This window comes from Perognathus longimembris, chromosome 28 (assembly GCF_023159225.1).
Source record: "Perognathus longimembris pacificus isolate PPM17 chromosome 28, ASM2315922v1, whole genome shotgun sequence".
Classification (NCBI taxonomy): Eukaryota; Metazoa; Chordata; class Mammalia; order Rodentia; family Heteromyidae; genus Perognathus; species Perognathus longimembris.
Window position 1 is genome coordinate 91,974,940 of NC_063188.1, and position 21,512 is coordinate 91,996,451.

Genomic DNA, 21,512 nt, shown 5'->3' on the forward strand with positions numbered 1-21,512 from the left:
GATACTTCAGGGCTTGGAAACAGGATTTAATATCGTCACAATTATTAGTCTTCAAATATTTAAAACTGATAGGTAAATAGAATACTCATCTTACTTTGTGTTTGTCCAACGTTCAAAGCAAATTTTAGCTGAAAAAAGTGATAGTAAGACAGGATTCTGTTCTTTGCTAGTGAGTTTTATCACCACAGTAAAGAAAGAGATGCCAGCTTCTGGAGTCACAATTCCTATGGTAATCAGGAAGGTTAACTAGCCCCAGCAATTCTTCTTCTGTCTACATTTTTTAGTGATTTTTAACGTAATTAAGCCTTTATAGTCAATTATTAAAAGACATGGGGAAAAATAGTATATGACCAATAGTTTTATATTCTGCTTATATAGAACAGGATTGGGGAATAGTTTTATGTATTTTAATATAGATGGATTCTCTCCTAATTTTTCAATATCAAGGGATGATAGTTTGCTTATCCATCCACTTTACAAGAAATGAAGTAATATTTTTAACTGTGGTGTTACTAATGCACGATCATTACATATCAATATCATACTATTATTCGATTAGAAATATTTTTCTTTATCATAATATTTTGTGCATTATTAAAGGCAATTTTATGGTATGTTGACATTTCTTTTTACCTCATATGAGAACATCTAAGAAATTCCATAATGGGTATAAATAAGAAAATACTGTTAATATTGCAGAAATTAATTTCATACCCAAGTACTCAGGAACACAAATGTTTCCTGAGATAAAGCTGTAAAAGGAATGGTCATTGCTGGAGCTGATGACTCAGAGCTAGTTCAAAGCCAGCCTGGCAGGAGAGTCCAGGAAAATCTTCTTTCTGATTCTTCACCAAAAATTTGAAAGTGAATCCATGTATCAAGTGGTAAAGTGCCAACCTTTAGTGAAAAGCTGAAAGACAGCACCCGGACACTTAGTATACAAGCCTTGGGATACACACAGAAAGGAAGGAAGGAAGGAAGGAAGGAAGGAAGGAAGGAAGGAAGGAAGGAAGGAAGGAAGGAAGGAAGGAAGGAAGGAAGGAAGGAAGGAAGGAAGGAAGGAAGGAAAGAAGGAAAAAACATAATATTTTAAGTAACTCTGAAGTCTCTATTTACACTTTAAAATATTTGCAAAATCTGAAAAGTTGCTTCTAGCTGTTATTGTGTGCAAAAATACCAATTACCTGCCAAAAAATGTGCAAAAGTCGAGCTGTGGCTCAAGTGGTGTGGTGCTAGCCTGGAGCAAAACATGTTCAGGGACAGCACCCAGGCTATCAGTTCAAACACAAACACACACACACACACACACACACACACATACACACACACACAGCTGTGAGACAGCAAATTGGTGAAACTGGGGAGTAAGGATGAAAGGAAAGTGTATCTTAAACAAGTTTTCTGTCTGATAATTTGTCTGCTGGGTGAAGGTGGAACTCATCATGTTTGGGTTGCAAATCATATTGTTCCAGTGACTGATAAACTACACCCAAACTTTACATATTTAAACAGAAAGTGACTAATCCTAAAGTATCAGTTTCTAATAATGAATTTGGAAATGAAAATATCTGAACATATTTTTAGCATTTGAATAACATTAAACAGCCAGGTACCAGTAAGCCAACATGCACTCTGTCAGGTTAAAAGGTGTTTTGCTCATTCGGTTACAAAATATTAGATTACAAAGTTGAAATTTTATTTTAATGTATATGGCATATAAAATCATCCCATATGATAAAAACTGCATTTCTTTTGCTTTCATTTTTTGTTTGTTTTAGAAAAGTCTTACTGTGTAACCCAGGCTGGCTACAAACTTGTGATTCTCCTGCCTCTAGCTAAAAAGTGCTCAGATCACAGGTGTGCCTCACCATCCTAGTGTTCAAATGTGTTTTATCAACTTTTTATTTCAGATTTTTTATTTCTTGGCTTCACATATTTGTTTTTGTTTAGGTGTGAGTAAATATGTACCATGTGCTAGATGATGTAACTGGTATTTATATATTTTGGTAAAAATCTTTATTAATGTAAACACTTTAATTAGTATAGCTAAATATCAGACTAGAACCCTAAATTTTTCTCCTTTGCTCCTTTCATTCCTGAAGTTTAACTGATAAATTGAAAAGGAACTCAATATGGTGTTGGTTCTAAGATTACTTAGCTATACTATTTCAGTCAGCATAATTCAGATAAGACAATTTGATTTGGGTTCAGGATGCTGCTATTTTGATCTGAAGGTCAATCTACCAACAGGCAGGAACAGTTTCTCATTATTTTCTTTCACTACTCTAAGCACTCTTTCCTGAAGTCTTTCAAGCAATGTCTGACCTCTGTTTCAATACTTCTCACAGATTTCACAGGCTGTCACCACCACTCAGCCATCACTAACACAGACAACTGTAATGGAAACGGTAACTATGGTGACCACAAGGGAACAAATTCTGGTAAAACATGCCCAAGAGGAACTTCCACCACCGCCTCCCCAAAAGAAGCGACAGATTATTGTTGATTCTGAAATAGGAAAAGGTGGAGACAATTTTAATGGTGGCTTTCTTCACAAGTGAAGATTCATTGTAACGAGAGAAACATATTGAGAGCTGTTTTGATGGTGATCTTTTTACTCAAATAATATTTCTGCAAGTCTTAGGTTCCTGTAATGTCAGCTAAATTTCACAAGAAAAATAATGAAGTAAGTTTTAAAATTTCCCAAAGAAATCACTATCCCATCAAAAACTGAATGCTTAATGAAAAAGCTGTTTGCTAGACTGAAAGAAGAAAGCACAGGCTATGAACTGCTGTGTGTGGGTGCATTTTCATCCTGAAAGTGTCTCTTTTTCCACAGAAAAGGGCCTGCTTATTCAGTATTTTATTTTGTATTAAATGTCTTTCTTCATTCACATAAGAAGTACACCTTTAATAGATGAGAATCTATTTTGCTACTTACAAGAACATAAGGCCCCAGTCCACACATCCTAAATCAGGAGTAATTACAGAACAGATTTCCTGCTCTTTGATATTCATAAAGCCTTATCTTGAAGGTGTTAGAATTTTTAACTGATCTTTTGGTGGATTTTCTCTACTATATATTCAGATACATTAGGTATTACATAAATCAGTGAAGATATTAAAAAGACTGCAATAAAGTTTCATTAAGGCAAAACTACCAAGAAAATTATAAAATAATAAAATTTTTATTTCATTGCAGTCATTGTAATTCTAAGATTAAGAAGGAACATTGAAATATGCCTTATGTTTCTAAGTAGCATATGTTCAGGAACGCATGGAACACTTGACATTAGAATTTGCATATACCACGGTACAGAAATATGGGAAGAACACATACCTAAAAATAGTATATCAGATGTTCTAAGCAAGAGAAAAGAAGAATCCAGAAAAGTTATTTGAAATTATCATTTGGAATTTCTGCATTAATTCATGATTTAAAACCTGCTTGAGAAATTTCCAAGTATATAAGTGGACCTTCATGATTGTGTCTGCTCAAGTTTGCAAATATTCTAGTTCATGGATCAGCAAACTAAGACCTCTACAGTAAATACATCCAGCTTCCAGTTTTTGGATGGCTCATGAGCTAAGAATTAGTTTTATATTTTCAACTGGTTGAAAATTATATTTCAGGAGTTGGAGATGAAATAAGGTTCTGATTTAGTGTCCATAAGCAATAATTTACCAGAACACACACACACAGTTACTCAGACTGGTGCTCTTTGTGACTACTTTCACATTACATGGTGAGGTTGACAAAATGTAACTGAATCAGTATACCCCGAAAGCCTGAATATTTTCAAATGATCTGCAACAAACAACAGAAAATGTTTGTTGAATCTTGTTTTTATTAACATGGTTCTCACCATCTGAATATTATGATACATTTAATTTAGGTAGCAACTTTCACCTATTTACTCATGCTGAAATTTTAATGTTCATTCATAGAGGGCAAATTGTAATTCACAAATAAATTCCATGAAGCTCTTAATTTACTTTTTTTATTAATCCTAATAGTGTGCCTATTCATTTGATTACTGTCACATTTATATATATATATATATATATATATAATATGAGAGAGAGAGAGAGAGAGAGAGAGAGAGAGAATGCTGAGTAGATACATGGATTCATGGATATGTTATAACAATGGTTATTCAAGCAGAGTAAAACATAGTTTTTTATTCTTAATGTTTTCAGAAATTGTTTTTATGGAAACCAACAAAAAAAGTTGATCCATGTCAATTTCTGTTTTTAAAGTTTTGTTCTTGGTTCCTATTGTCAAGATGTATTTATTTAGAAAATTGTGTTCCGATTTTTTCTGCTTCCAGGAAAGAGTGAGTAGTAGTGAAATAGTTTCTCACCTAAGTCGGTTTATACCCTATGTGTTCAGCTGTTACTGCAATTTTCTGGAATGAGAAGTCCAACTTGATACATAATGATTAATTAACTAGAACCTAACACTTATTGAGAATTTTGTTAGCAGCTCAACAAGGATTGGATACTTTATCTGTATATTATTCTTTCCAATAACTTCCAAGATATATATGTAGCTTTTATTACAATTATCGATTAACTATATAGTGACAGAGCTAAGCTATTACTATCACACATAACCTAGAATTTTAACTGGTAGCCTGGCTACAGGACTTAGATCGTATAGTAAAGTGTCTCCTTAATAGGTATTGCGTTGTTTGCTGGAAGCTATCTATTTATAGCTGCTATCCCAATATAATTATATATAGCACTAACTTTCATTCTCTAAGGTGTAATTTTTGAACAGTGTAAGTATATAAGGTTCTATATGTGGCTATAGAGTGATGGATTTAAATAGACTAAACAAAGAGATGAAAAAGGAACCATGTCAAAATAATCAAATTCTACACTCTAAAGAAAGAAGCTAGTTAAAATATTCTAATGGCTAAACATTACTGAAACCTCAATATTAATATCCCTTTTTATCCTGCGTGAAAACCATTAACATTTCACTATGAATACTGTTATTGTAATAATCTATTGACTTATTTTCTTTTGAAAATGATATTCTCTTTTAGGTACTACAATATATCATTACATATCTACCATTGCTTATTTTCCTCTCTACCTAATTACTAAACCTTTCTCTCTGTCCTGTTGACTTCTTTATCTGAATGGTCTCTTTTCATTTATTTACGCTGTCTCTAAGTAACTGATTCTCAAATCGTGGAGTTCGATATTTGAATCTCCCCTTAAAATTTCAGCTTTGTAATTGTAAAGCTATGATCCATATCCACTTGTATATTGCACACATATTTTAATTATTATTTTAGTGATGTGTCAAAGAGTAGCAGATAATAGAGAAAATATGGATTTTGGAATCAAATTGAAACTTGCTTCTTTTAGTTAGTAGCTTATAATTTCAGGTAAGTTACACCAAACCGTTCCTTAGGTTCATTCTTATGATTTTAGGCAAAGCCATGATGATCAAATAAGAAACATTTTATATGGAGTCTCTGTGGAAATTAGTATTCAATGGGTGTTCTGCTGGTTATTTGATTATGGTGACGTTAGTGGAAATGCTTCGGTTAGCAGAGATGAAAGGGGGTGGTAGTGGAGTTAGAGGTAGTAGAGACAATTGAGATGATACTGGAGTAGAAGAAGAGGTAGTTGACATGTAGAGCTAGAAATCACACAAAAGTGTTTCCCATTTAAAATATAATTTTCTACAGTTTTGTCAATTCCTCTCTTCCTTTGTTCCATATTTGTTACCATTATGTTATATTATTAGGAAAGTGTTATTTCTACAATCAATTTCCAGTAACTCTAAATCTATGACCTAAGGTATTTATTCCTCTATGATTAGATTGCTCTTATTCTTAATAGTCTCCCTAAAATTAATATACCCCAAATATTGCCCTTTTATGTTGTGTCTATGGATATTAGATTTTTTCAGTTTCAGTTGCTTCCAAAATAAAACACAAACTTACTTTTATGTTATTCTATCATATTCTTTTCTCTTGCCTATTTTATGAATACCTTTCCTCAAATCTTTCTACTTGACCAATAAATTACATTGCATTCAGTTTGGCATGTGCTTTCATGCCACTCACATGTTATTTATCATCACCAATCACAATAAACTTTGCGATACTTCTTTATGTATTATTTTTATTTATTATTGTAGAATGCATATAATAAAGAAATGATAAATATTTGTTGAAAGAAGAAATGATAAACGTCTATTGATTTAAGTAACTTTTACTTGGTATTCCAGTATCATTTCAGAATTTTTCATAGGTGTTCCAGGATTTTTCTTAATAACAAACTCATGGCCATTCAAACAATGTTCAGTAATACTTTCCCAACCAGGACATTATTATTTACTCAAAACAATGAAGAAATTTAAATTCAACTTTGTATTACAATATAATTTATCTAAAATTCCATTTACTTGATTCCTTAATAGGTATTTGGTCTCTACAAATATTGTATATACTATTTAAATTGTTTTCCTTATAGTAGTATTTACAAAAATGTTTGGTCATCTTGGGTCACAAGGTAATTATTTCTAACATTAAATTATTGCAACAGTTCAGTGACACTATTTTACATTAAAGTAATTATCAGAGTATGGAAGTCAGACTATGTTAAAAGTAGATTTACTATCTAGTTAGTAGGGATTTATCCAGGAGATTAGTTCCTATCCATGTAGCAACTATTTAAAGGATTTTCACAAAGCTTTTATTTATATGCTTGTATTAATCAGGTAAAACCAATGACAAATAGAATCATGCTATTTTTAAATTAAATACCATCTCAATGAAGGTCTTTTTCCCAAGTCTTGTCAGTTAACATCTTTGCCCTCAAGGATGGAATAGAAACATTTAGAAGTACCTAAGTCCATAGGGTCTCCTTTTCTCACTGCTAGGGCAGGCAGTGGGTATTCCTGCTTCTTTTGCCCATGATCTCCATGAGTATTAAGTAACACAAGATATTGGCTAGACTACAGTGCTGCATTATTATTTCTTCATTTGAATTATTATTTCATGTACAATTTTTAGTTCTTAAAATAAATTTTGTCTTTGATTTTTATTTGCAAGGTAATATTAATTTATAGAAATATTCCTAGGTATGTATTACAGATGACTGTGTTCTTTCTTCAGTTTAATGATAGGCATGAATATCATTATTATTTTCACTTGAGTTCCCAAACTGACATCTGTAAGTTGTACACTGAAATCTAGCAACTTATTGAAGAACGTAATTAGATGATTAATACATATATGAGCTATTTTAGTGTATGTTTTTCATGGGAAAACATTCTAAAATAGCTGAGATGTTGGACTTGGTAATATTTTGCTCCATGGCATAGACCAGAGCAAAACAAAATGTTTTAGATGTCTTGCTTCTTTTTTCCCTAAGGGAGACTAGACTTGTCCAGGATTACAGGTTAATTGAGGTCCAGAAAGGTTAAATAACTTTCTTTAAGGTGCAAAATAAGAACTAGAGATTACTCTCCTTATTTCCATCCTAGTGTTGTCTCAAATGACCTTAATCATGAACTCAAATTTCATTTTAGACAGTATTTTTGGTGATGAACGGAAACATTAATGCTATCTTTACACCTTCCCTGAAAGTAACAAATCTATTTAATATTCTTAACATTATTTGGTCCTATAAGTGAACAATAAGTCAAAAACCATGTTTTGAAGAAAAGTTAGGTGAATTCTTGAGACACTCTTAAAGATCATTCATGAGAGGCATGAAAGCCCAGAAGCACTAAAGAAGTTACTTGGAACGCATATGGTACCGGCTGTAAGTTAGAAACTACTGTGGTTATGGAAGGTGCTCCAGATTCAGTTTGGGACCCCTTGAATAAAAGCATTCTACTATGTTACTATACAATAGAATCACCTTGAGGTCTTGTTGAAAAGGCATCTCTGTAATGCTTGAGATTTGAGTTCTCAAGATCTGGAACAGGAGACTATTAATTTCTGACAAGCTCCCAGGTAATGTTGGTTGAAGTCCCACAGCTGAGTAAAGACAGCATCAGCTCTGTTACAATGTGGCTTCCTATTTACTTCCCCCACACTGGACTGGTTACATGGGGTCATGTCTGAGGACAATATAAGACGCCTATACTGTTGTATGTTGTAATGCTCTACTCGAATGACACTTCCACTAAATACTATGATTCCCTGGCACAGTACTCCCAGGGTCCATTTCTTATTCCTTATCTACCATGGAGCCTTCTGTGTACAAGTTACTAAAAGCATGTTTTTCAACAGGAGGAATAAATTCTGGTATTCTATAGGCTTGGATATTTTAAATTAATACATTAACTTCAATTAATACCAAGTATAATATATTCTGTATTTCAAAACAAAAGAGATGATTTTTAAAGTTCTTCTCACAAAGAAATGTTAAATTAGGTGGGAAATAGATAATGCTACTTAGTCCAATGTGATCATTGCATTTTATACAAACATGGAAACCACACATTAAATAAACAATGTAGCCTAATATGAATTGTTCCTAGGAAATAATACTTATAACTCTTGATGTCTATCGAGATACATAAGTTGTGTGAAAATGTATTCCTTCAGAATGTATACCAGCAGAAACAGTTTTACCATAGCTTTGTCATGTTAGGTAAAAAAAAATCTTGTTTGTTTGTTTATCCTTTATTGTCAAAGTGAAGTACAGAGGGGCTACAGTTTCATATGTAAGGCAGTGAGTACATTTCTTGTTCAACTTGTTACCTCGTCCCTCATTTCGTCCCCCTACCCCTCCTCTCTTTTCCTTTCCCTTCCATGAGTTGTACAGTTGGTTTACACCAAATGGTTTAGTAAGTATTGCTTTTGGAGTCATTTGTCCTTTCCCTTCACTAGTTCTAATACCAGTGTATACAGTTTCCAGGGCACTCAGATGAGATACAGTGATAGCAGGGGTAGAATGAAAATTCTAATCATAATTACGTATTCATCTATAAGAAGAAGCATCACTGAATGCAAAGCTAATCTTCATGGGAAAACCTCTGCTCCTTTACTTCTGATTCTTTCCTTGACCTGCTTATTCTCTACAGGAAATACTGCTCTCAGCAAGATCACCTGAGAGCTCAATTGCCAGCTCCAAAATGTGACACTCTAGTTACGGTTTTGACCTTTGTGTGGTGCTTGACACGGGTGCTTAGTCCTCTCTTGAAATTTGCTACCCTTCACTTTCTGGGACAGTATTTTCTCCTCTTCATCTCCCCCTGACTTTCTGACTATTGTCTTGGAAGTCTCTTTTTAAAATCACTTCTAACACAAGACTTGATTTGGGTTTGATCTTCTTTTCAAAAATGACACTTTTTTTTCACGGGGGCATATGTTTTATAATCTTGTCTTTACAGACATCGATTTCCTTTCATTTCCAAACTAATTTTTCTAGCTCACCTTCTTTCTTGATACATATGTAATTAAGCACTTACAGCTTGTCCACTTGGGTTTCTCAGACAAATATCAAATAGAGTTCTTCAGTTTACTTTGCACAGCTCTAGGCAGTGTCATTCACAGCATAGCCTCAGAATGGTGCTGCCTGAACTTGTGCAGTGAAAAATTTGTGTAGCTATTCAAACTGCTCTTTATATTATCACTAAATTCCTTCAAAGGACACCTATTAAATTCTTTTTAATGTATTCCTTCCTCTTCCTCAGCATTTCTTTCCGCCTGGGTTAGTCTCTGAAAAATTTTGCATGAAATTCTTTACTGATTTCTGTGCCTCTAGCCTTACCCTGCCTGTCTGAACTCATCTGAGTCCCCTTGGGGAATATCTTAAAATGGGATTTTAATTAGATCATTTTTCTGCCCATAATTTTTGAAACACACATCATAAAAATTCCTTTATGAACTTTCACTTCCTAACTCAGTAGTTTCACTCCATTCTCTGTCCAATTTGTATATACAAATACCACACAAAATAGTCTGTATTTATGACTAGACTGTAGCTAGAGAAGGAGCTTCCGCCAGAATAAATCAATGTACTTCTTCCTTTGTCAAAAAAAAAAGTTCAGCAATTAAAAATAAAATGAGATGAAACAGTGTGCTTACTGATTTACCTGACAACGTCTCTGGTGAAAATTTGTATCCTCTCACAAACTAGTAGAAATATTTCACTGACTGAGCATACACCATATTTCCTGTGACAATACATTGAAGCTTTAATTAACCACATTTTGTTCTCTAAATGCTTTATATGTTCTGGAGCTTCTGTGTCTTTGTGCCTGCTGTTTTGTTGGTTTCTTTTCAATAAGATTCTCTTTACACACTTTCCTTTTTTACTCCACATCCATTACCTCCCAAGTAATTACCCACTCTCTCCAGGATCATCACCTTCTAGACATTTCTCAGCCTCTTAAATATTGCCATTGAAGCACTTGCCAAATGTGACTGTGATAACTTTGTTTTTACATACGTGTATTCCTAGTAATCTCTTTGAGTTGGGAGGAACCTTGTTCTAAACCTCTACCATGTTTCATTAGTTATTGAATGGGTATTTGGTAGAGCTGTGTCATATTCTGTGTCATATTCAGGAAAATAAAGTATTCTAGATGTTTCAGAGTTCCAGTAATACTGGGTATTTCTTCAGAAGATGGGAGACACCTTAGAAGCAACATAGGAGATAGAGAAACAACTAAAAGATTTAAAAGTATCAGAAAATGGATAATATCCCTAAATCTAGAGGAACAGTGTGGGAGAAGTGATGTGATCAAAACCCAATCAGAACCTTCTAGCAGATATTAAACCACAGTTGAATTCCAGGTATGAAATTGGACTGATAGAAGAAAGGTGGCTGTTTAGAGAAAACTGAGTTCTTATTAACTTAAACCATTATCTTCTCATTACCAAATTTGAATGGTACTAGGAATTTTCTTATTCTGGCATCTTCTGTGAATGTTCTTATTGAAGTTTCCAGAAACCTTTATTTGTTTTAGTAAACACACATTGTGACATCACACAGATACAAAAGCTATACCTAGATGTTACATTCTTCCAAAACGCAAATGATGAAACTGTAGTTCTCTGTGTGAAGGTATTAGGGAATGTAATCTTTGGGAAATAATTAGGGTTAAATAATTAGGTTTAAAGGCAGTCATGAGGATGGGAGCATCGTGAAGGCAATAGTACCCTTATTAGAAGAAACATAAGAGAATGTGCTTCCTTAATCTCATCTACCACATGTGGATGTGTTGAAAGAAGGAAATGACTATAAGCTAGGCATAGGGCTCTTACCCCAACTGAACCTACTGACACTTTGATCTTGGATTCCAGCCTACAGGATCATGAAATATATTTGTTCCTTAAGCCATTCTGTCTCTGCTGTTTTATTATGGCAACCTGAACTTACCATGAGCTAGCTTTGCAAAATGATGAGATTTACCTTGTGTTTTAACAAAAGTTCATAGAGATGTTCACTAAAAGAAGTAGACGGATTGAAACAGGTCATGATGCTTGGGAAGTAGCAGTGGGGCCTTAAGAACACATCAGATTTAAATGGCTTTGCACATTGCGTTGCACTAGCTGGTTTCTGAACCCTGACTGGAAGTTATTTAAACTTTAAAGACCCACAACATAAAAGCATGTTGAAGTCCTTTAAACTCAGTGAGCTTTCACACTGAGAATGTTTAAAGTTTAAATTGCCTCCCACAGGGTCCAAGACACATCCAGTGTATCGTGGGTTTCTCTGACTATTCCTGTAGTTAATATGAGTCCACAACATTTTAGGAAGAAACTGAGAGCAACGTTCATTTTCATGCTGACTTTACTATTCATTCAATGAAGATCAAATGGATATCTAGAATTCACAAGGCACTTTGATGCTATCACTGTAAATAATACTCCCTTCAGGAAGCTTGCACTCTAGCAGAAACAAATTCTTGAAAGAAAAAGCATTAACAAAATGTTTGAAAGTCCCAAAGAAGAAAAGTTTACTTTATGTTGGATAGTTAGGTACAGAAGTCTTATGAAGAAATTAATATCTGAGCAGAGAAAAGATGTAAAGAAGTGCCGGACTCAAGATGACGGAAAATACATAAGACACAGGGTACAGCCACTATACAAACAGAACCTGAGTGGACTTGTATTTTTGTATCCTCACCATAGACATGTTAGTAAAAGAAGAAGAGAAGTAGATAATGAGGTTGGAAACATAGATTGGATTTATAGTAAAGAAAACTAGTTAGTGCTGGACAATGGAGCATAAATTTTAATCCTCATGATGAAGAATCAATGAATCTTTTTCCATATGAGAACAAAGAACACATAGGTGTTTTAAGACATAAAGTTCAGTCCACATAAGAAGGAGACTTCACTCCGTAAAGGAGGCAAAGTATCAGCAAAGTTTTCTCCAAAAAAATTAGGAGTAAATACTTTGGGCTTTGTGTATCACAGAGTTGCTTTTACAACTACTCAACTCTGCTGCTGTTGGTCTGAAATGGCCATTAATATATCTAAATGATTAAACATGATAATATTTCAATAGAATTTGCCTTACTAAAACCAATTGTGTCCATGTTAGTTCCATTGAATACTGTTGTTTGATAAACAATTGTTGATCGTTTGGCTATTGGTAATTTTTATTTTCCTATTTTTATTACATCTACATTTGAAGCTTTTATTCTTGTTTTGTTTTAAATAATGACTTATCCATCCTTACCAACCAGTGAAACAAATACAACTACACTCACATATGAATAAATGAGAAATGGTAAAGGGATGGTTCAATGCTAGTTTTAAGAAAGGGAATAGGAGGTAATATTCATAATAATTAATATTTATTAACATGCTTTTACCATATTTTAAGCACTCTTGCAAATATGTGTACCTATTATCATATTTAGCCCTGAAAGCAGCAATATAAAATATGTTGTGTTATTGTTCCCCATTAGCACTTAAAAAAGGAGTCACAAAAAGTTCAGAAAATTTGCTCAGGGTCACATAGTTTATAGAGGGCAGTATGGTAGGAGTGGAGATCACTCAGAGAACTGCATTTTTTTTTTTGCAAGTACTGAGGCTTGAACTCAGGGCCTGAGTACTGTCCCTAGGTCCTTTTTGCTCAAGGCTAGCACTCTACCATTTGAGCCACAGCGCTACTTCTGGCTTTTTCTGTTCATGTGGGGCTGAGGAATCGACCCAGAGCTTCATGAATGCAAGGCAAACAGTCTACCACTAAGCCACATTCCCAGAAAGAACTGCATTCTTAACATAGTACTTTGCTATATTTTGATGAGAGTTTTTGCCAAAACCTTTCAATAAAATTAGAACCTTGAGGATCATTTAATAATTGGCAAAATTCTGAACATAGAAGCTATGTATTTAAGTATACATTAAATAGCTTTTTTATATTTTGAACTCTCATTATTCAAGCATCTCATGGGAGCATTTTGCTGTGGTTAAATACAAAGATAGTTCTCACTAATTTTTTTTCTTTTTAAAATATCATATGCACCATTAATACAGAAATGGAAGTCTCAAATAAAAGAACTGTTTTTTCCAAGGGCAAGACTTCTGATATGCATCAGAACATCTTTAACCCTATTATATAAACCTTTAACCCTGTTATGTAAATGGCATAAGAATGACCCTTGTTATTAGAATGGAATTCAGAATATTTTAGGAAATTATGGGAGAGTACAAGGTAATATAAAATTAGGGAAAATAATTTACAATACCATATGCAATGAGTCAGGCAGTTATACAGATAAGTATTGTAGTGTAGGTTCCTGAAAAGATTCACAACTAATATTGTGATGGTAGAGACTAAAATCAAATTTTGACATAATCCAAAACAGCACATTCATAACAACTAAACTATTTTGTAGTATGTAACAATAAACAGTAATTTAATGTTGACATTTTGTCTTAGTTTTTAAATATGAGTTTCCTTTTCATTTGGTAGTTAAGAAAACAACTACTGTAATAAAAATCTTTGGATTCAGGCAGATCTGGTATTGACTTTTAAGTCCATGCTTTACTGCATGCTGAAAGCAACAACTTCCAAAGCTTTGTCTTCGTGATCTGGCTATAAAAATTAAAACTGTAATGAATAGCATCTAAGGGTTCAAGTTGGATTAATTTTTCTTCATGAAAGCACGGAACATGATGAACAGTCTTAAAGTGGTATTTTCCTTTTTCTCCTTTAAATTGATTGAATCTGAAAAGCTGAATCTAGATGAGCATAGGCAGCTCATGGCCACAATCCAAGATACTGAGGAGTCTGAGATCTGAGACTCACAATTTGAAGCCAACAAAGACAGAGCAGTTAATCAGATTCTTCCCAGTTACCAGCAAAAAAAAAAACAAAAAAACAAAAAAACAAAAAAAACCAGAAGTGGTTTGCCTCTAGTGGTGTAGTCCCAATATTGAGCAAAAAAGCCAAATGAGATCCCAACTTCAAAACTAAGTACCAGTAAACACACATACACACACACACACACACACACACACACACACACACACACACGATAGAGGGATGCAATTAAAGACATACAAGATTCCACATATTTATGAGTGGTTCCAAAATTGGTAAATTCAATTAATTGGGTAAAAGCTACTATGTGACAGAGTCTAAAAAATGACAAATACATTATTTGAATTAGGAATACTTTTGTGTGTGTCAAAATAACCGGATACAAAATAACTAGGATACTTTTGTGTGTGTCAAAATAACTGAAATCATTTTAACTGTGAATCAGAATATCTTTTACTAACATGTTCTGTGTATGCTAGTCTATATACTTGGATATTTTATGTTTCTCTGTTAAGAAACTTTTCCTCCAAAATGCATTTGTTACCATGTTACAGATATTTAGATAAGAAAATGAAAGGCCCAATTAAATGCCAGATAGCACTATAAAGGAATGTGCGCCCTCTAGTGACCAATTTTTTTCTTCACAAGGACATTTTACAGTCTTGGGTTTCCTTATTTTAAATAACACTTCAAATCTGATTTTAAAATAAATGGCTGACAATTTCAACTGGAGCATTTTACGTTGTGTGATCATAGAGTTATTACTATGACAATATACCATCTGTCATTTAAGAGAATATTTCTGTTAAACTATAAGATGATTTTCTTGCTGAAAATGTTTCAAAGGGACTTTCAATTTATTGAAAATGAAAAATAGCCTTGAAGCATCTGTGGCTTACAAAGTTTTATCCACTCTTTGGCATATTACTAACTCATCTACTGTAGCTGGATTTAAGATATTAGAATTTAGGCTGTGGTCTTAATTTTTCATTTCGATATAGTTTTCTTAAATATTTATATAGTAAAAGTTGTAAAATGACTTTATTTTAACAAATTCACACTTTAGAAATAGTAACTGTATTTGGAAATGATTCATATTCAATATCATTTAGTTCCTGAAATATTTGGTTAAATTTTACTTCTGTCATGGAAGAAATATTAATGCCCAAGTTTTATTCTATTTAGCAAAATCTTTTGTCCTAGAAATACAGAGATTAATATCAATGCCAGAATTCAGAGATTTTCCAGTGTTAATAGCTTGACATATTAAATTATTGAGTTTGAATCACCGGTCACATTTTAAAAGGCAGTATTTTATAAACAGGAAATATCTATAAGTTAATATAGCATAATGAAGAGATGCTCAATTTTACCTTTGGTATAGACATTAGATTCTGAGGTTCAAGTTAAATAGGAGTATTTTAGGATAAGATAAACTAGACAGAAATAATGTTTTTGGTCTGGGCATTGTTGCTGGACACAAGTAAATGTTTTGCAAATTTTAGCAATATATTTCAGCGTAATTGAAAATCACTAAATTCTGCGATACTGAAACATATTACTTATAGGTAATATATTGTAAGCTTATATTCATAAAACTAAAAATACTTTAAAGACCATGTAACTATAAGAAATAAGTTGCTTAAAGGAATATAAATATCGTAGGTTGCACAAAATAAGTAGGATGTCCATTCCTATTGATCTTTATTTCTGATGCTCTGTACACTATTGACAAGCTTTACAGGTTTCTTCTTATTACAAGGAACCTTTATATCCTTAGATTTTATTTAGTTTGGATGCTAGATGAATAAACTAATGTGATTAGGATATCAAAGCTTCAATAGATAGACATCTGGCCTTGGCTCTTTATTTCAGGTCAAAACCTCTCTGAGCCTCTTTGTCTAAGCTAGTGCTCTGTCATGTGACCTTTGTTTGAGTAGTTTATTGGAGATAAGAGTCTCATGAACTTTACTGCCCTGGCTGGATTCAAAACACGGTCTTCATATCTCAGAGGATTATAGGCATGAGCCACCAATGCCCAGCTATAATGTTCCTTTTCTAATATGAAAACTTTAGTTTTTTAAAATGTTTTATTTTATTGTATTTATTGCCAGTTGTGAGACTTGAACTCTGGGTTTGAACTCTTCAGCTCAGGGCTAGTGCTCTAAGACTTGATTGAACACAGCACCACTATGGGTTTTCTGGTTGTTAATTGGAGATACGAGTGTCACAGGAACTTTCCTGCCCTGGCTTTCTTTGAACCGTGATCCTCAGATCTTAGCCTCCTTAGTAGCTAAGATTACAGGCATGAGCCACTGGTGCCAGGGGCCAGAACTTTTCTTCTATCTAAAACGTCCACTAAGTGGACTAAAACGTCCACTTACAGTCCTGTTACCTTGTGGGAGATAGCACTCAAAGTTCTGTGTTCTGAGGAGGCTAATAACTGTTAATGCAATTCTATGTGCAAAATGTTTAAATATATGAAATATGCATTCATAAACCTAGATTTCTAATCAAATTTGCTAAGTCTAGGAACATAGAAGATTTCTACTTTCAAAGTTTACCCTTTGGGCATGATGATTTCCAAATGGTAAATTAAAAATCATCTTAGTTTGATATTTGATAGGGTGGTCACTGTACAGAAAATTAAGGTACAGAATGCCCATGAAGGGTTTCCTCTGACATAAATAGAGCAATTATAATATATAAAAATCCATAAAATCGAATACTATCGACATCTGAAAAAGTGCAAGTGCTTAGGTGTTTTCTTATTTTTGGAATATTTTTCAGAGCTGCTATTGTCTTTTAAATTATGTGTTTTTATCAACACAGATATCTCCAAATATTGTGTGCCAGGTATTATAATTAAACTAATTTTTTTTTTTTTTGGCCAGTCCTGGGTCTTGGACTCAGGGCCTGAGCACTGTCCCTGGCTTCTTTTTGCTCAAGGCTAGCACTCTGCCACTTGAGCCACAGCGCCACTTCTGGCCATTTTCTGTATATGTGGTGCTGGGGAATTGAACCCAGGGCCTCATGTATACGAGGCAAGCTCTCTTGCCACTAGGCCATATCCCCAGCCCCTAATTTTCATTATTGTTATGGGAAGCTTACCTGATAAAATTCAGTCCCCCTGTGCATTATAATTCTAAGAGAAATTTGATCTGAGTATTTGATATCTATGTATCTATCTACCTATCTATCTATGACATATATTGAAACATCAAGGCAAAGGAAGATCTGACTAATAAAAAATGGACTTAGTAATAAAATCTTGTGATATAAAATAATCTAAGTCATGTTTGCCTAGTGGTATATAGCACCCTATAAATTTTAGTTTGGGGTTTGTGATGGCTGTATTTATACAAGAGGAGAAATTATTACTTCATTGTCTGTTAGAAATAGCAAATATAAGTTTTGAAAATATGTTGAAGCATATATTAAATGATGAATATTCATCAATAATTACAGGAGAAAGAATCATATGGTGAACAGAGAATAAAAAGTCATAATCTTTTATTAAGAGGAATTTTAGTTATAGTTAGATATAGTTAGAATGGATCCGAATAATGTAGTATATTAAATGCAGAATTAAGTATGTGAGGAGAACAAGATAAGAAATAATATATGGCTGGGCTGAATCTGTGGGTGTAGAGTACTATTATTCTAGACTTACTATATCAATTTGTTTATAATGGTTTCAAAAGAGTTTTAGGAGAGATAAAGTAGAATTAATAGAAATGGTCAGTTTTATGAAGAAAAGCAAATGCATACACAAAATTCAAGATTTAATATAACAATAAAAATGACTCCTCAATGTTTTCTTGAGCATTTTTAAGATAGCAGCTTATATTAAATTGTCAATTAGATACCTACACTCAGGTAGTATATGTTATTATAGAAATATCACCCAGAAAGCACTTGGAATTATAGATAGCACCTAATTTATAAACATGTATAGATTTAAATCAGGAGACTGTTAATTTACTATGAAGCTCAGCAAGCATGTCTATAGAATATTCAATAGCAATGGAGAACATGAGAATCACACACACACACACACACACACACACACACACACATACACAGAGAGAGAGAGAGAGTAATGAAGCAATGCCTACCAAACATAAGGCATTAAATACATATGCAATATTTACTTGGAAACCAGGGGCTGAGTCAAATCAAAGAAGGAGACTGTGTTTATTGTGCAGTGGAAATGTCACCAAGACTAAGCACTGAATATAGGCCACTGGCACTCAAAGAGACTACATGGGAGTCCTTTTCAACCTGGTTTCTACTTCCCATTCATTCTTGTATGCTTACTGCTGGCATAAAGACATGGGAATGTTCACTGTCAAATACTAGAAGAAAAACAGTACAAGAAGCTGATAGTTAACGCAGAATTCTAAGAAATAGTGTTGAATGATAGATATTGGCATCTAGGCTGATCACATATTTCACTGAAAAAGAATAAGTTTTAGACAAAAGAATAAAAAGCAGAGATGCAGTTTAAAAATGTTCAAAAGTGGAAGCAACATAAAAAATGTCAAAATAAGATGAAATCTGGACTACTTTAGAGCATAAATCATATTTGAGTTCACTCTTCATCCTCTCTCCCTGGAAATCAAGATGTTGTATGATAATTGAAAAAAAAGAGTCCAGTTATTGAGAATAGTAGAAGCTCATTTATATTTATCATTTCATTTCAGAAAGAGAGTTTTTAAGTATATGATTGAAAAAATAAGAACTTTTTTCCTAAGCAAAACAGTTTGCTCAAAACCATCCTAAAAGAATTTGAAATCCCTTTAAAAATGTGTAAATAAAAAGCATAATCATGCTCCATTGCATATGTATGTTAAAGTGAAGTTCAAGTACCTAGTGTAATCCCTCTGCAAGTTTATATAATCACACAAACAAACAAAAATTGAATGTGAAAAGACCTTTCTGTAGAATTTCGCATTCTGTTGCTTGAATTGATCTGAACTACTAAAACTACATGCCAACTGGTATCCAAGCCTCTCTTAAAATCTTCACAGTGTAGCAAACAGACAGTTACCATGGTGTTGACTCCACAAAGCCTTCATTGTGTAGAGATAACCAATTTACTTGGCAGAGCCTCTGGTCTAGAAGCATATTTCAAAGGTGTTTTTCTCTTCTTTTATTATCCTAAAAGAGTCCTAGTATGAACTGAGTCCCTAGTTCTGTTTAAAATGTTGTATTTGTTCAAATAGATGCTTTATTAAATGAAACTCCTTGATGATATAAACATATGCCTTTCCCAGCTCTGTTTATTATGAAGTTAATACCATGTCTGGCACATTAGAAGCATTTTTATATATTTAGTGGCAGGAAAAAGAGACATCTGACTTTTTAAAGAGATGCAAAAGTTCATAGATTCAGATGGATACATGTCTTTAAAAAGTTTTTTTTTTTGTAAGGAAAATGTTTACTTCAGTATTGAATAAGCTTGTCCTTCTTTTGGGTAATAGTTAAAATGGTATTTGGATTGTAATTTAGGGAGGCATGAGCAATTTACATGCTTTGCCTAGTCGAAAACTTTCTTGATGTTAAACCTTAAAGGATCTCTCCAAGCTGTGATGCCCACTAAGAGTCAAGATTGAGATTTGTAGACCTTTATATGAACATGGGCATGTCCTTCTTAGAGATAGTCTGAAGCAAAGAGTATAAGAGAAAGGAACAGACGAGCTACAAAGATCTCAATTTATAGTGGCTGGTGCATGCTTATATATTACTTTCTTGAATCAGAGAGCATTTAGGAACATGATTGATCAAAATGGTTAAAATGAATTATGCAAAGTTGAAATTTCAAAATATCTCATTATTCAGCAAAAGAAACTAGAATTAGAGCTATGGCTAAAGTCATAAGGCATCAGCCTTGAGCAAAAAAGCTCAGAGACATTGTCCAGGCTGCCCAAGTACCAGCACATGTCCACACACACACACACACACACACACACACACACACGTGTACACATATGCACACACCCACACATGACTGTGCATGGGAAAGCAAAATGAGAAAGGCAAAAAGAAAGAAAAAAAGAGAAGCAAGAGAGAGAAAGACAGATAGACAAAGAAATAAAAAGAAGGAAAGACAGAAAGGCAGAGAGAAGGAAAGAAAAAAGAGAAGAAAGAGAAAAGAAAGAAAGAAAGAAAGAAAGAAAGAAAGAAAGAAAGAAAGAAAGAAAGAAAGAAAGAAAGAAAAGAGAGAGGAGGGAGGGAGGGGAAGAAAGAGAGAGAGGGAGGGAGGGAGGGAGGGAGGAATGAAGGAAGGAAGGAAGGAAGGAAGGAAGGAAGGAAGGAAGGAAGGAAGGAAGGAAGGAAGGAAGGTAAAGGTTAGAAAGAAGTCTTCAAAGGGTGGTATTGCTATTTACAATACACAGATAATAGAAAATTGGTAGACTCACATCATGCTGGAGACAGAAAACCATACTTAAAATGTAAGTATTAGATTGACTTAAAGTGAAGGAAGACAAAGTCTGTCAGGGAAGGACATAGGTCAGAGGGAATGCTTGGATATAAACAGCAGAACAAAATCTTACCTAATAGTTGTACTTTCCTGTGTAAAGAAGGAAAAAATCATCTGCTGGGAACTGGAGAATGAGGGTGGGTCATTGGTTTGATGGCTTCAAACAAAAACTTGAATATTTCTTAGTGTGAGTCAGAGATCAAATTGAAAACTAAAAAGTGTGGAAGGATTCTGGGTTCATTTAAGGCTATTGATCATTGCCTTAATTTTGATTTCTCCTAAAAGTAGATCTGGCGACAAGGCTTTGAAATTTAGGTCCTAAGTATAAGTAGTTTATTTGGAAAATGATTGCAGTAGGCAATTTAAGAATGATGTACCCAAAGACTGATGATACCTTTTCAGCACCAGGTTATTGCTGGGATAACTAGGGTTCAAACGAGACAGAAACCTCTGAGATACCATGTTATGGTTTATTTAATGTCCGATGATTTCACTGGAATGTTTCATTTAATGTGTTCTAGTTTCATCAGTATTGCCACAAGTTACAAATTTTCACTTTATGTTTAAAACTATATAATACTACTTTTTGTGTGTAGACCATGTTTCTTAATACATTCATCCATTGAAGTACTCTTAGGTTACTTCTGTATCTTGGTTATTCTCCTGAATAATCTGCTCAGAGTCAATATTCCTTAGCTCCAAAAATTTCTATAAAAATGCACAATGTTTCCAAATAGTAGACTAGAGGAGCAGATAT

General features: G+C 33.6%; 1 protein-coding gene across 2 annotated transcripts in view; it reads left to right on the top strand.

The window, feature by feature from the left end:
- The window catches only part of Dmd (dystrophin), a 1,916,788-nt gene that overhangs the window by 581,947 nt on the left and 1,313,329 nt on the right, over window positions 1–21,512 (top strand). Inside the window, exon 17 of one of the 2 annotated variants that reach the window (XM_048336444.1) lies at window positions 2,349–2,522. In XM_048336444.1, the coding sequence (XP_048192401.1) occupies window positions 2,349–2,522 (174 nt within the window). Of the gene's footprint in view, window positions 1–2,348; window positions 2,524–21,512 lie in introns of those variants that run through there. The other variant, XM_048336436.1, reaches the window with a different exon arrangement.